The following is a 12,599-nucleotide window of genomic DNA, read 5'->3' on the forward strand; positions in this document are numbered from 1 at the left end:
TAATTGCGCCTCTGCACTCCAGCCTGGGTGACAAAGCCAGATCTTGTCTCAAAAAAAAAAAAAAAAAACCTCACAAAGTTGCAAATAGTGATAGATTTGGCCTTTATACCTATAAATATTACTATAGAATAAAAAAGAAAACTACAAGTAAACTATTTTCCCTTGCAGTTATGCTATCCAGTGTTAATAGCAGGTTTTGCTAACCTTGCAGAATCAATTGAGAGGGTTTCAATATCTTTCTATACTGCGTTATAAATAAAATTGAGGAATAAACCATTTTGTAAACTTTGTCAAATGTTCTTCATTGCGTGGTTTTGGAGGATGAGATTCTGAGCACCCTTTCAAGATCTTCTGGAGATTGTTAATCTATTCAAAATATATGCTTATTCCTTATTAATTTATATTTTGTTTATTATATAAATACATGATCGTGATATCAAGGTAAATACTTTTTCTTTCAGCACACAAGCACAAGTGTTGTCTCTCTGAGTCTTTGCTTGCCTGGAAGTGGATGTGGAGCCCTGGGTGGGTGGTGTAGGAAGAGGTGCCTGGAGAGTCGCAACCCCAGCTGGGCTCAGCTCTCTGGTGTCTTCCTTCTGCCGGGTCTTGGTTTCATCATCTTAGTTGCCCTGTTAGTTCCCCGTGGCTTTAAAATATATTTTTTGTAAGCATTTTGTCCATCTTTCCTAGATGTCTCCTGAAGGGTTATCCCAATTTTCTTGGTCTGCTATTAGCACAGGCAAAAGCGAGAGGGATTTTTCTGGATCCACCCTCTCATTTTTGCCAGCCTCTTCTATATATTTTCGTTTCTTTATTTTATGCCCTATATTCTGAAAGAATTCCCCAATATGATCATCTAGATTGTTAATGTTGCCACTTTGTGTGTGTGTGTTTTTTAAATTTGTTACCTGCTATGCTTTCTACTTCCAAGACTTTTTGGCTGTTCCTCATTTACTTCTTTTCCATGGCAATTTTATGGATGGGCTGGTCTGCTGGATATCTAAGGACAGTAATGGTGATTTCTAATGTTATTGTCTGTGTTCTGCATTGGCTCTTTCTTCTCAGAGAGGGGGAATTCACTTGGGTGAAGTTTGCTTTTTTCTTTCATGCTACCAGTTGTTCTGAAACAATCCAGTGACTCTTGACTATAATATAGATTCATGCGTATCATGGCAGATAGAGACCAGAGGTCCTTAAACCCGGCTGCAATTGGAATCACGCAAGCAGCTTTTAAAAAATTTGGGTGCTGGGGCCAGGTCCCCATGTGTACGGAGTCTGGAGCGAGGCTTGGGCATTGCTTGGGCATTAGAAGCTCATCAGGTAACATTAAGGAGCGGCCGGTCTTAAGAGCAACCACTTGAAATGACCAGCTTGGGACTTGGAGTGGCATCCGGGATGTAGCAGCATAGCGGCCTCGCCATTCTCCCAACTGCGCCTCATCCTAGAACAGCCTGCTTTCTCTGATTTTGAGCCTTCTCAAAGGATCTACTGGAAAAACTCACTTTTTTAAAAAAAGCATCCTTGTCTACTTAACTCTGTAACGTGTTTTCTTTTTTCTTTTTTTCTTTTTGAGGCAGAGTCTCGCACTGTCTCCCGGGCTGGAGTGCAGTGGCATGATCTCGGCTCACTGCAAGTTCCACCTCCCGGGTTCACACCATTCTCCTGCCTCAGCCTCCTGAGTACCTGGGACTACAGACGCCTGCCACCATGCCCAGCTAATTTTTTGTATTTTTAGTAGAGACGGGGTTTCACCATGTTGGCCAGGTTGGTTTGGAACTCCTGACCTTGTGATTCGCCCGCCTCGGCCTCCCAAAGTGCTGGGATTACAGGCGTGGGCCACGGTGCGTTGACGATACATTTTCTTCCACGTGTTAGACTTTCCCGCTAATGCGTTCATCTGTTTTACATATTCCTGATATCCCTCAATGTCTTCTGAGATATCTTTTCGTCTTCTGAAGGTGCTCTTCCCCAGTTCCCCAGCACAAGTGTACATTTATCTTTTTGAAAAATATCTTTTTGTTGTTGTTGTTCTTTTTTAAATTATACTTTAAGTTCTAGTGTACTTGTGCACAACATGCAGGTTTGTTACATATGTATACATGTGCCATGTTGGTGTGCTTCACCCATTAACTCGTCATTTACATTAGGTGTATCTCCTAATGCTGTCCCTCCCCACTCCCCGCTCCCCACAATAGGCCCCAGTGTGTGAGGTTCCCCTTCCTGTGTCCAAGTGATCTCATTGTTCAATTCCCACCTATGAGTGAGAACATGCGGTGTTTGGTTTTCCGTTCTTGGCGATAGTTTGCTGAGAATGATGGTTTCATATACACCATGGAATACCATGCAGCCATAAAAAGAATGAGTTTGTGTCCTTTGTAGGGACATGGATGCAGCTGGAAAATATCGTGTCTTTTTAAAGGAAATTTAGTTTGGAAAAAGGGAGAACAAATTATCTCAGGCAGGCATTTCAAAATATGAATTCCTTAGAAACGATGGTATGTGGGATAAGGAAAAGCTTAAAAATAAAATATATAAATCTTTGCTTATCTCTCTAGCTTTTTTTTTTTTTTTTTTTTTGACAGAGTTTCACTCTTGTTGCCCAGGCTGGAGTGCAAGAGTGCAATGGTGCAACCTTGGCTCACCGCAACCTCCACCTCCCTGGTTCAAGCGATTCTCTTGCCTTAGCCTCCTGAGTAGCTGGGATTACAGGCATGCGCCACCACACCCGGCTAATTTTGTATTTTTAGCGGAGATGGGGTTTCTCCGTGTTGGTCAGGTGAGTCTGAACTCCCGACCTCAGGTGATCCGCCTGTCTCGACCTCCCAAAGTGCTGGGATTACAGGTGTGAGTCACTGTGTCCGGCCAGAATTTTGTATTTCTAGGATTATGTACGTAATCATAGATTCAGCTTATTCAATCATTAGTGAATTACTTTTATCTAAAATTCCACAGCTCTGTATTTTGGAACTTTTTGGGTGATGCAGAGGTCATATTAATTAATAGATAGCATCTGTGCCTGCTTTTTCATATTACAAATTTCAGAATCTGGCTGGACCCAGGCCGGAGGATTGCTTGAACCCAGGAGTTTGAGGCCACCCTGGCAATATAGGGGGACTCTGTCTCTTTCTAAAAATTAAAAATGGAAATTATTCATTTATTTATTTTTGAGATGAAGTGTTGCTGTCTCACCCAGGCTGGAGTGCAGTGGTGCAATCTCGGCTCACTGCAACCTCCACCTCCCTGGTTCAAGCAATTCTCCTTCCTAGGCCTCCCAAGTGACTGGAATTATAGGTGTGCATCACCATGCCAGGCTAATTTTTGTATTTTTAGAAGAGACGAGGTTTCACCATGTTGGCCAGGCTGGTCTTGAACTCCTGACCTCAAGTGATCCAGCCCACCTCGGCCTCCCAAAGTGCTGGGATTACAGGAATGGACCACCATGCCCAGCCAAAAAATTAAAAACATTTAAAATAAAAAATTTAAAAATGTCAGAATCTGTTATGCCTATTTGTAAGGGCAATCACTAGAGTAAATATTAAACAATGCTGTCAGGTTAAAATGTTTTAGACTGTGATTCTTATTGCATAATTACTTACTTCACCAGCCATTAGAGGTACTGATTCTTGGTACCTGAAAACTGGAAACAATCTTGATGATTGTCTCATTCAGTTCTTAGTTGGAAAGTAACACCCAGAGTCTCTTCTCTGTGCTCTGTTTATGCCCTGTGCGCATCTGGTGCATCTAGGTGCGATCTCATCACATAGCTCTAAACCCAGGTGTCTCCCAGCATCCCCCACAGCTGTGTCACCAGTGCAGACCTTTGCTGTCATGTCTGAGTCTTCGATATGCCACTGCCCACTTGCCGTCTCACACTTAACATGGCTGATGCTGAGCTTGCATTTTCTCCTTAAACCTGTTCATTTATTTTCCTCACTGAAACATCCAACCTATTGGCCAGTCACATTAGCTCTACTTGGAAGACGTACTTCCAATTTGTCTATGTGTGTCTATCCACTGCCAGATCTAAGCCACCTCTTAATTTACACCTCTCCTGCTCCAACTGTGCTCTGAATCGATTTTCTGTCTATTAAAAGAGAATATAAGATCCTCTCATCTCATGCCTCTCTGCTTGGGGCAGCCCCTGGCTTCCTATTGCACTTGGAGCAAATCTAGAGACTTGTTCCTTCCAAAGGCCAGTGAAGCCCCAAACGCTAGCCACTCCGCTGTTCCTTATGGCTACCCTTTCCTGCACCCAGACCTGCTCTTGACCCCAGACTACATCTCCAGCTAAGCTTCTCCCCTGACGTCAGATTCCTGCACCACTGCCAGCATGACTCCTGCTCCTGAGGGCTGGTGAGCACATCCAGTTCTGCCTCATCCTCTGTCTTCCCAGCTCAGTAGATGAAACTTGGGTTTTTAGCTGCTGGGCCACCCTCACCTCCTTTCTTGCACATCTCACAACCAGTCCAACAGCATGTCCCGCATGCTCTGAGGCCATGTCCCACCTCCACCATGGCCACCCAGCCTGAGCCTCAGCGCCTTTGCAGGATCACTGCAGTGACCACTCGCCAAGACGTCTCCCTTCTTCTGCTCTGGCCCTCTACATTCTATTTACAATGCAGCAGGGGTGATCTCTGGAAACCTCGGTAAAGCCACTTGATGCCCCTGCTCAAAATCCTCCCAAGGCTTTCGCTCTCGCTCAAAAGCTAAAATCCTCACCAGGATCCAAAAGGCCCCACATGACCCCACTCGAGGCCACGTCTCCAATCTCCCACTCAGCTCCAGCCACCCCGGCTTCCCTGCTGAGCATGAAATCCCTGAACGCACCCCCACCCCGCCCCGCGCTTGCCATTTCTTCCCTAGATGCCTGCACGGCTTGTGCCCCCAGGCCTCCGCTCGTGTTGCCGGGAAGCCTCCTCGGACCACCCTATTGACAGGAGCAGGAGCCCACCCCTCCCAGCCCTGGTTTCAGGTGTCCCTTCGGTTTCTGAGCCATCTTTGTTGGTATTCCCAGGTGAGGACTAGTGTTCTGGGGAGCAGAGACTTGCTATGTTTCCCAGGTGTCCCCATCGCCTAAAGCAGAAGCTGTGGGTTTGAAGGTTTTGGAAAGAGTGTGAGGCAGCGGCCCCACCTGTTTCTTAAACATATGGCGATTTCTCCTTCTTTGGGGCCTTTTTGACAGAGCTTCCCCCTCTGTCTGGAAGCTTCTTCCACCTGATCTTGTCCCATTCAGGTTTCAACTTCAATGCCCCTCTGTGGAAACGCCCTCCCTCATCCCTCCCTAAGCCCTCCACGGGGGTCTCATGGTTTCTCGTTCGGTTGCTGCAGCTCCATGACAACGTCTTGTCTTCCCTAGCCCTCCGATGAATTCCTGTGCCTGGAACATTGCTGGGCATAAGGCAGGTGATGAGTAGGTATTTGCCAAACAAGGACAGTTACAATGGTTTGCAGGGCCTACGGCAAGCCCTTGTTAGAGCCCTGCGGTGCAGATGGCCAGCCCTGAGTTGACCAGACCACATCAGAGCCTTGTCCTCGTCCCGACAGGCCAGGGTCTTAGAGTCCAGCTGGCAGAAGACACCTGAGCTCAAAACCCCTCCAAGTTTCCCTGGATCACACAGCGTAGAGACCTTTCTGGAGGTGAGCAGCTGAGCTAGGCCCTCCTGGAAATCCTGACTTTGGACTGGGGAGGAGCAGGTGGAAGAATATTCCAGACTTGGGGACCATTGTGACTCACAGAATCTTGGAACCTTAGGGTGGAATGTGGATGGGATGAGCAAGGACTGTTCTGAGAAGGATAAGGAGACCTCTTGCCTTGGGGCTGGGTCTGAACCAGGGAGGGGCTGAAGAAAATCAGCAAGTTGGTGCCAGTTCCCCTCAGGGCCTCAAGGGACCTCTGCCTGAGGAATCAGCATTTGGCTTTGTAAGCACCAGGATACTCCTGGAAGCTCCAGGGTAAACAAATGGAATGAGGCGGTAATTACTTTGGCAACAGTGTGGACTGGCTGAAGCTAGCAGTCTGGGAGGCGTGGACACCCCTGGAGGGTTTGGGCCAAGGGTCCACAGGGGATGCCTGTGAAGACAGGAGGCCACTGTGGAAGTACAGGGAGGCCGAAGGCCTCGGGGGTCACCCGGTGGGCTGCTAGAGGAAAACAGGGAGCCATGAGATGTGAGGCTGCGAGGCTGCAGGTGCTGTGGGCCTTCATTCGCAGTTGATGCTCCGTTTGGGTTGCTGCTGATTGACTGTGAGACCTGACTCCTTTCCCTGACAATGCAGATTTCAGCCAAACTCTTCCCTGATCTGGGCCTCTACATCTTAAAAGCACACCCCTGTGACTGGGGGACGGGATTATTTTCTTCATACCTGTCACCACTCTACCTTCTAACACTGGGGAACATTGTGGATGGTGGCAAAACTGGGTAATTATGTAAGAATGTCATAACTGGACCCGGGTAAGCCAGGATGCGGGAGAAGAGGGCCTCCCCAAGCCAGGGTCCTGGGGAAGACTTAAGTGATTTGAGTCCATCCAGGGCAGGGCCTTGTTAGCAGGCACCCCCAGGAAGAGCCTGGGACCAGGGCCAACCCTCCAGCCACGGCCTCCTGGGCAAGAAATAACTGCTTCTCATCTCTGTACTTCTTGAGTGGGAGGCAAACAGTCATAGCCGTGGGACATCTGTGGGGTCTCACTGCGGACATGGGGGACTCCCAGCTCCTTTTTCCACGCCGAGCTTATTCTCCTGCCCCCTCTCGGATGCCCCATGATATGGAGGGAAGCCCTTCGCCCCACACTTCTGGGACACACTCCTGACCCTCCCCTCTTTTCCCCACAACCATCCTCGCCTCCCCCGCCGTCTGGGCCATGACAGCCACCTCAGAGCTACAGCGCACAAGGAGCGTTTCGGTCCTCATGATTTCCCAGGGAGGGAAATAGAGACTCAAATACCTGCAAACCAAATCCTATCTTTGCTATAGCGATATATTTCTCCTTTCCACGAAAAAAAGAACAGAAAAAAGAAAAAGAATTTAGGAGAGGAAGGACAGTGATGATGATGGTGGAAAGGAAACTGTCTAGTTCACCCAAGAACGGAATCTGAAAGTGGTGGTGGGGGCTGGGCAGGGGGGTAGGGAAGAAGGTCTCAGAGGCAACGCGGAATCGCCCTTCCCAGGGCTCTCCAGGAACGGAGGTCCTCCGTAAAAAAGATATAAAAATTGGAGCACTGGATGCCATGGCTCCTTTGGATTCTGATTCCAGTTGATCAGCGGAGTAGGGTCCTAACCGGGGTCTCCCAGGTCGTTTCGCCGTCCAGGATGAAGCAGATCTGGCCCCTGGAAGGGCGCGCGGGCTGCTTGGGGACGGGGCGCCTTTTCTCGCGCTTCGCGGCGGTTTCCTCTCTCCTGCTGCAGCCAGCGCGCGTTTGCAGTGTTTTGGGACCGGACTGATGCTTCTGGGAAACGAAACTAAACCTCTCTGAAGTTTCCAGCTCGGGCTTTTTTTGTTTCCCGCTATCTGGCGTGGCCCAGTCCGGGCGCGGAGCGAGGGCGGGGCCGTGGCCACCGCGGCGGAAACGACCCGGGCCGGGGGCGGGCGGCGCGGACAAGGGGGCCCTGTGCGGCACCCGCCCAGCCTGCGCCCTGGGGACTGCGGCCGGGCGGCGGGGCTGGACGGGAGTGGACGGGACTGGGCGCGGGCCGGGCGCGCTGACCGCGGTCTCCGTGCGTCCCGCAGGCTGGGAGCCCGCACCGCCTTGCCCGGGCAGCGAGTGATGATCACCTAAGAGGCCGGCGCAGGCGGGCGTGAGTGGCGGAGGAGCCGGGCGCGGCGACACGCGGCCATGGAGCGGGAACCGGCGGGGACCGAGGAGCCCGGGCCTCCGGGACGGCGGCGGCGCCGGGAGGGCAGGACGCGCACGGTGCGCTCCAACCTGCTGCCGCCCCCGGGCGCCGAGGACCCTGCGGCTGGCGCGGCCAAGGGCGAGCGGCGGCGGCGGCGCGGGTGCACCCAGCACCTGGCCGACAACCGGCTCAAGACCACCAAGTACACGCTGCTGTCCTTCCTGCCCAAGAACCTGTTCGAGCAGTTCCACCGCCCGGCCAACGTGTACTTTGTCTTCATCGCGCTGCTCAACTTCGTGCCGGCGGTGAACGCCTTCCAGCCCGGCCTGGCGCTGGCGCCGGTGCTCTTCATCCTGGCCATCACGGCCTTCAGGGACCTATGGGAGGACTACAGCCGCCACCGCTCCGACCACAAGATCAACCACCTGGGCTGCCGGGTCTTCAGCAGGTGAGTCGGGCGGGCGGGCGAGGGAGCGCTGGGTGGCCCGAGGCAGGGCGCCCCGGGAACTTGGTGTTGGGCGCGGTGATTGGCAGGGGCTGGGTGCTTGGAGGGCAGCTCCACTCAGGGTGGAGGGCCCGGCTGCGCGGGACCTGGGGCCAGCCGAAGCCACAGCGCCGCCAAGGCCCCTCTGCGCCCCGGCCGCGGCTAAAGGGACGCCCTGGATACGGGGACGCGTGGGGAATCCCCTGTCACTCCGTGTCGGAGCCAGAATGATCCCAGGGCTAGAAACCGACGGCCGCTGGACATCCTCATCCGCAGCCGCCCCCATCTGAAGTGAAAGGCAGGGAAAGCCAGCCTGGCCCCCTGGCCTGAAGTCCCCACCTCAGTCCTCGGCCGGGCACAGTAGTCCGGGAACAGCCGGCACCAAGTCCCTGCCTCAGTCCTCGGCCGGGCACAGTGATCTGGGAACAGCCGGCACCAAGTCCCTGCCTCAGTCCTCGGCCGGCCACAGTGGTCTGGGAACAGCCGGCACTGGACAGTAGAGCTCAGTCTGATAACAGCTCGGCTCGGGACAGCAGCAAAGTGAAACTGCCGCCAAGTCCTGATGTGCCTGGCACAGCTCAGGTACCCGGGCAGGGAAAATAACAGCAGTGTCCATCCTCCACTGTGAGCCATGAGCCGTCAGCCAGGCACCGCCCGATAGCTGCCTGCCTAATTTTTTTCATCTTAACTTGCTTCCTCGGGGAAAGAGGCTATGGGGGGTTTGTGAGCCCTGCTACAGGCAGTACTGGGGTGACCCTGCGATGGACCTCTCCTGCTCTTCCCTCCCTGAGTTTTAGAGTCTCGGGCGGGCCTGTCCAGAGGCCTGCAGCCTTTTCAGCCTTTATGCTCTCCACCCCAAGAGAGCCCCTTGGTAGATCCATCTTGGAGCTGTGTGCGGCAGCCTGGACCACCTCAAGGCCCTGTCCCTGAGAAAGGCGGGTCGTCTTAGCTTTCCTCCAACGCTCAGCCCATCCTTACCTCCTGCCTCACCTTGCTTGACCCTGGTACAGGGACTGAGATGGGCTTCTGAATAGAACATTAGCGGTATCTGGCTTCCATCATGCATGGGGAGACCCCAGGAAGCCCTATTCCCTCTTAGTGGCAGATTGTTCCCCTAAAAGAGGAGGGTCACAGTGGTTCTTGCCTCTTAGAGGCAGGCATTCATGAATGCCTTAGACACAGGCACTCATGGCTTGGATGAAGCCATGGATGTGTGCCTCTGTAGCTGAGTGCCTTTCTCCCTCCCAGCAACACTGCAGTGGTTATGCTCCATATTTATGTAAACAGAGTAAACGGGTTCAGAGAAGTTAAGTAAACCTGCCCAGTGTCACACAGCAGCAAGGTCGTAGTACTCAGATTTGACCCAGGTCTTCCCGACTGCACAGCTTTTCGAATATTTCTGTGCTCGTGTGAAACTTTTCTCAGAGTCACTGGAGGCGCTTGTTAAAATAACAGTTTTCCAAAGTGTCTCACTCAGCAGGCCTGGGATTGAGCCCAGGAATGTATTAGATTAGTGTGCAGGTGACTCTTACATGATGGCTCACACTTTCAGAAACACCTCTCTGCCTGCTCCCAAGCCTTGCCCTTTGGCCAGTCAGCAAGCGTCACCATCATTGGAGCGGGCTGTGGGATTTCCTGGCACCTGTTCACCAGAAGCCTGAGCAGCGACAAGAGTGGCACCCCTTACACAAATGCCCTCAGTGTCCCCCGCGCGAGGCCTCCACCACATAGCCCTGCTGGGGCTCAACAGTTTTAAGCCTTTGCACAGATACCACTTCCTGTTATTACTGAGCCTGTAAACTCCTGTAGCCTCCTTTTTAGAAATACTTATGCCTCAGGAGAAATATAGTTTATTTTCGGTTGGCAAAGTGTTTTGAACCCATTATGTCACTTGATCCTTACAGTAACTATCACACCCATCTTGCAGATGAGGAAACTGAGGCTGGGATCTAAAAGCTATTCTCTTGCCTCTATGACCTTGTAAGGCTTCATGGGACTTTGAAACTTCAGCTTCCACTTAGACTACACTCATGTATGTCCCCGTCCCCTTCCACTCTGCCCTTGACTCCAGGCATCCTAACTCTCCCTCAGACTCTGTCTTTTTCCCTAGTGAAGGAACTGTCAGTGTTTTTCATTCACTTCCCAGCTGCCTTGAGGACAGTGGCCCCAATGCCCCATTTCTGTTTATTGTTCCCTGGGAAGGCAGGTCAAATTCTTCCAGTCCCAGAAAGGCTGTAAGAGGTGGTGCCAGGCCCTGGGAATAGAAGGAGGAGGAGGCTGGTTTCACCCAGAGTTTACTGTAGGGACAGATGGCACCGCAGGGCATGTCTACCAGGTGAAGTCCTGGATGGGGCTCCCAGCCCTGGGATGCAGGCTCCATGTCAGGTGAGGCCTCCCAGCGCAGCACAAGAGTCAGGGACCGTGATGTGAGGCCGGGAAAATGTTGCCAAGCAAGGTGGGGCAGAGGCCCAGTGCTGCAGTGAGAGATCGGGGGCGGCGGGTTGACAGGGTCAGGGCACAGAGCTAGAGAACAGGTTCTAGGGTACACTGGGGTGAAGCATCGACATGAAGCCCTGGCTCTCGGGACCTGGCACCCAGCCAGCACAGAGGAGCCAAGGAAATGACTTCTTGTCAGGCCAAGGTCCGTGCAGTGCCTTTGGTTGACTGCAGAGAAGATCAGAAGCAGGACTGTGAACTGTCTAGGTCTGTTTTGTGTGGCGCCTCCTCCAAGTGTTGCTGCTCTAGCTGCTGTGTATAGGAGTGTCGGTCCAAGCATGCAACGCATTGTTCACGGAGAGGATGAGCAGACTTTAGCTAGAAGTCTTACCTGCTGCCACTGTCCCAGAAGTGACTTCTTGGACATTCCCTTGTATGTGGATTCCCTGTAGTGTGTCATCATTTATGTGATTCTTTATGTGCTGTTTTTCAGTGACACCATCCTTGGGCCCCTTTCTGTGAGAATCCCCTATGGAGCCTGTTAGAAATGTAGCTTCCTAGGCCAGGATGCTTGAGGAGCAGTGCTCTGTTTCCTCCTTCTGAACCCATTTTCTCCTCATGGATCTCACACGCTATTTAGGAAAACCCTCGTGAGCCACACTCAGCAGGTTGGAGGAGCGCGGGGTGATTCTGGGGGTTAGGTCCTGCCTGTGGTGCCTGTGGAGGGGAAGGGCCCACCCACCCAGCGTCACTAGGCTGTGGTCCAGTGGGATGAGGAGGGTGTGGGAAGCCCCTCTGGTCATATGGACCTCGGTGTTGGCTAAGGCTGTTCAGAGAAGCCATCTTCCCACAGCCCTAGGTGGGAAGAAAGGGGCTCCCTGCGCTTGAGACCCTGCCACTCAGGGAGCCCTGGTGAGAGTCTAGGGTGTTGGGGCCTCCGGCTTTCACGTGGGGCTCGGACTTCCCTTTAGCCGACATCGGTGTCCAACACTGAGTGTGCAGCTGGAACAGGGTGCGTATCCCTGGGGGCCGAGGGCTGAGGGGGCAGCAGAGTAACCTCAGGGCTCCTGCTGGGCCAGGCTGGGGGAGGAGAGGGGAAGGGGAAGGGCGCAGGGACTCAGCCCAGGCTGGGAGAGTGGCGGGCCGTTCTGCAGGCAGGAAGCAGAGATCTCCTATCAGAGGAAGACTGTGTGCCTTGCAGAAAGCACTCTCATCCACCTCTTCCACAGCAGTGGTTGGGGGGAAACCTGCAATCAGCAGACCTGGCGCCCTGCTCCCAGAAATGGAGTGTGCCTGGCAAGGGTGCTGCTGGAGGAGGACCTGGGCCAGTGACCTCCTCTCTCCCCCAAAGCCTGCCTGGGCTATTGTTATCTTTTTTTTTTTTTCAATTTTCTCCCTTTTGCTTATATGTCCATTGTGATGACTTGAATATAACCTTATTGACACCTTTCAGTGTCTGTCTCCAGGATGATGTAACCAGCAGTGTTTCCACAGGAAATAACCGGAGGCGACTTTTCCCTGAATCTTCTGGGCTCTGTGCTTGGGTCTGAGGGCGGTGTCTCAGTGTCTTTCCGTCATCTTTTGGGAAACAGGTAGTCAGGAGGTGTTCTCTGCTTATTCTGGAATTGCCCTACTTTTGGTCTCTTCCCCTCACTCTGATTTTCACTCCATTTTCCCAGTCCACCAGGGTTATTTATCCAATCTGTGTCCCCCGCCCTTCATGCTTTGTTGTTTCGGAAAAGCTGAGCAGATGAGATGGTGAGATTCTCACTGAACAAAGTCCACCTTTTGTTTTCTTTTTTGCTGGGGCTTTTGTTTCTCGTCTCCCCTCTCCCACTCCTCCTCCGT

The 12,599-nt window shown here is 52.4% G+C and overlaps 1 protein-coding gene across 6 annotated transcripts in view; it reads left to right on the forward strand.

The window, feature by feature from the left end:
* The first annotated feature begins 7,620 nt into the window (after positions 1-7,620).
* Positions 7,621-12,599, forward strand: part of ATP10A (ATPase phospholipid transporting 10A (putative)) — a 182,847-nt gene continuing 177,868 nt past the window's right edge. For 5 of the 6 annotated variants that reach the window (XR_012414681.1, XM_065547640.2, XM_065547642.2 and 2 more), the window contains exon 1: positions 7,621-8,279. Coding sequence is in view for 4 of the 6 variants with exons in the window: in XM_065547640.2 (XP_065403712.1) it covers positions 7,831-8,279 (449 nt within the window). In the remaining 2 variants the exon portion in view is untranslated. Of the gene's footprint in view, positions 8,280-11,579; positions 11,764-12,599 lie in introns of those variants that run through there. The other variant, XM_073995296.1, reaches the window with a different exon arrangement.

The sequence above is a fragment of the Macaca fascicularis genome, chromosome 7 (genome assembly GCF_037993035.2).
Source record: "Macaca fascicularis isolate 582-1 chromosome 7, T2T-MFA8v1.1".
NCBI lineage: Eukaryota > Metazoa > Chordata > Mammalia > Primates > Cercopithecidae > Macaca > Macaca fascicularis.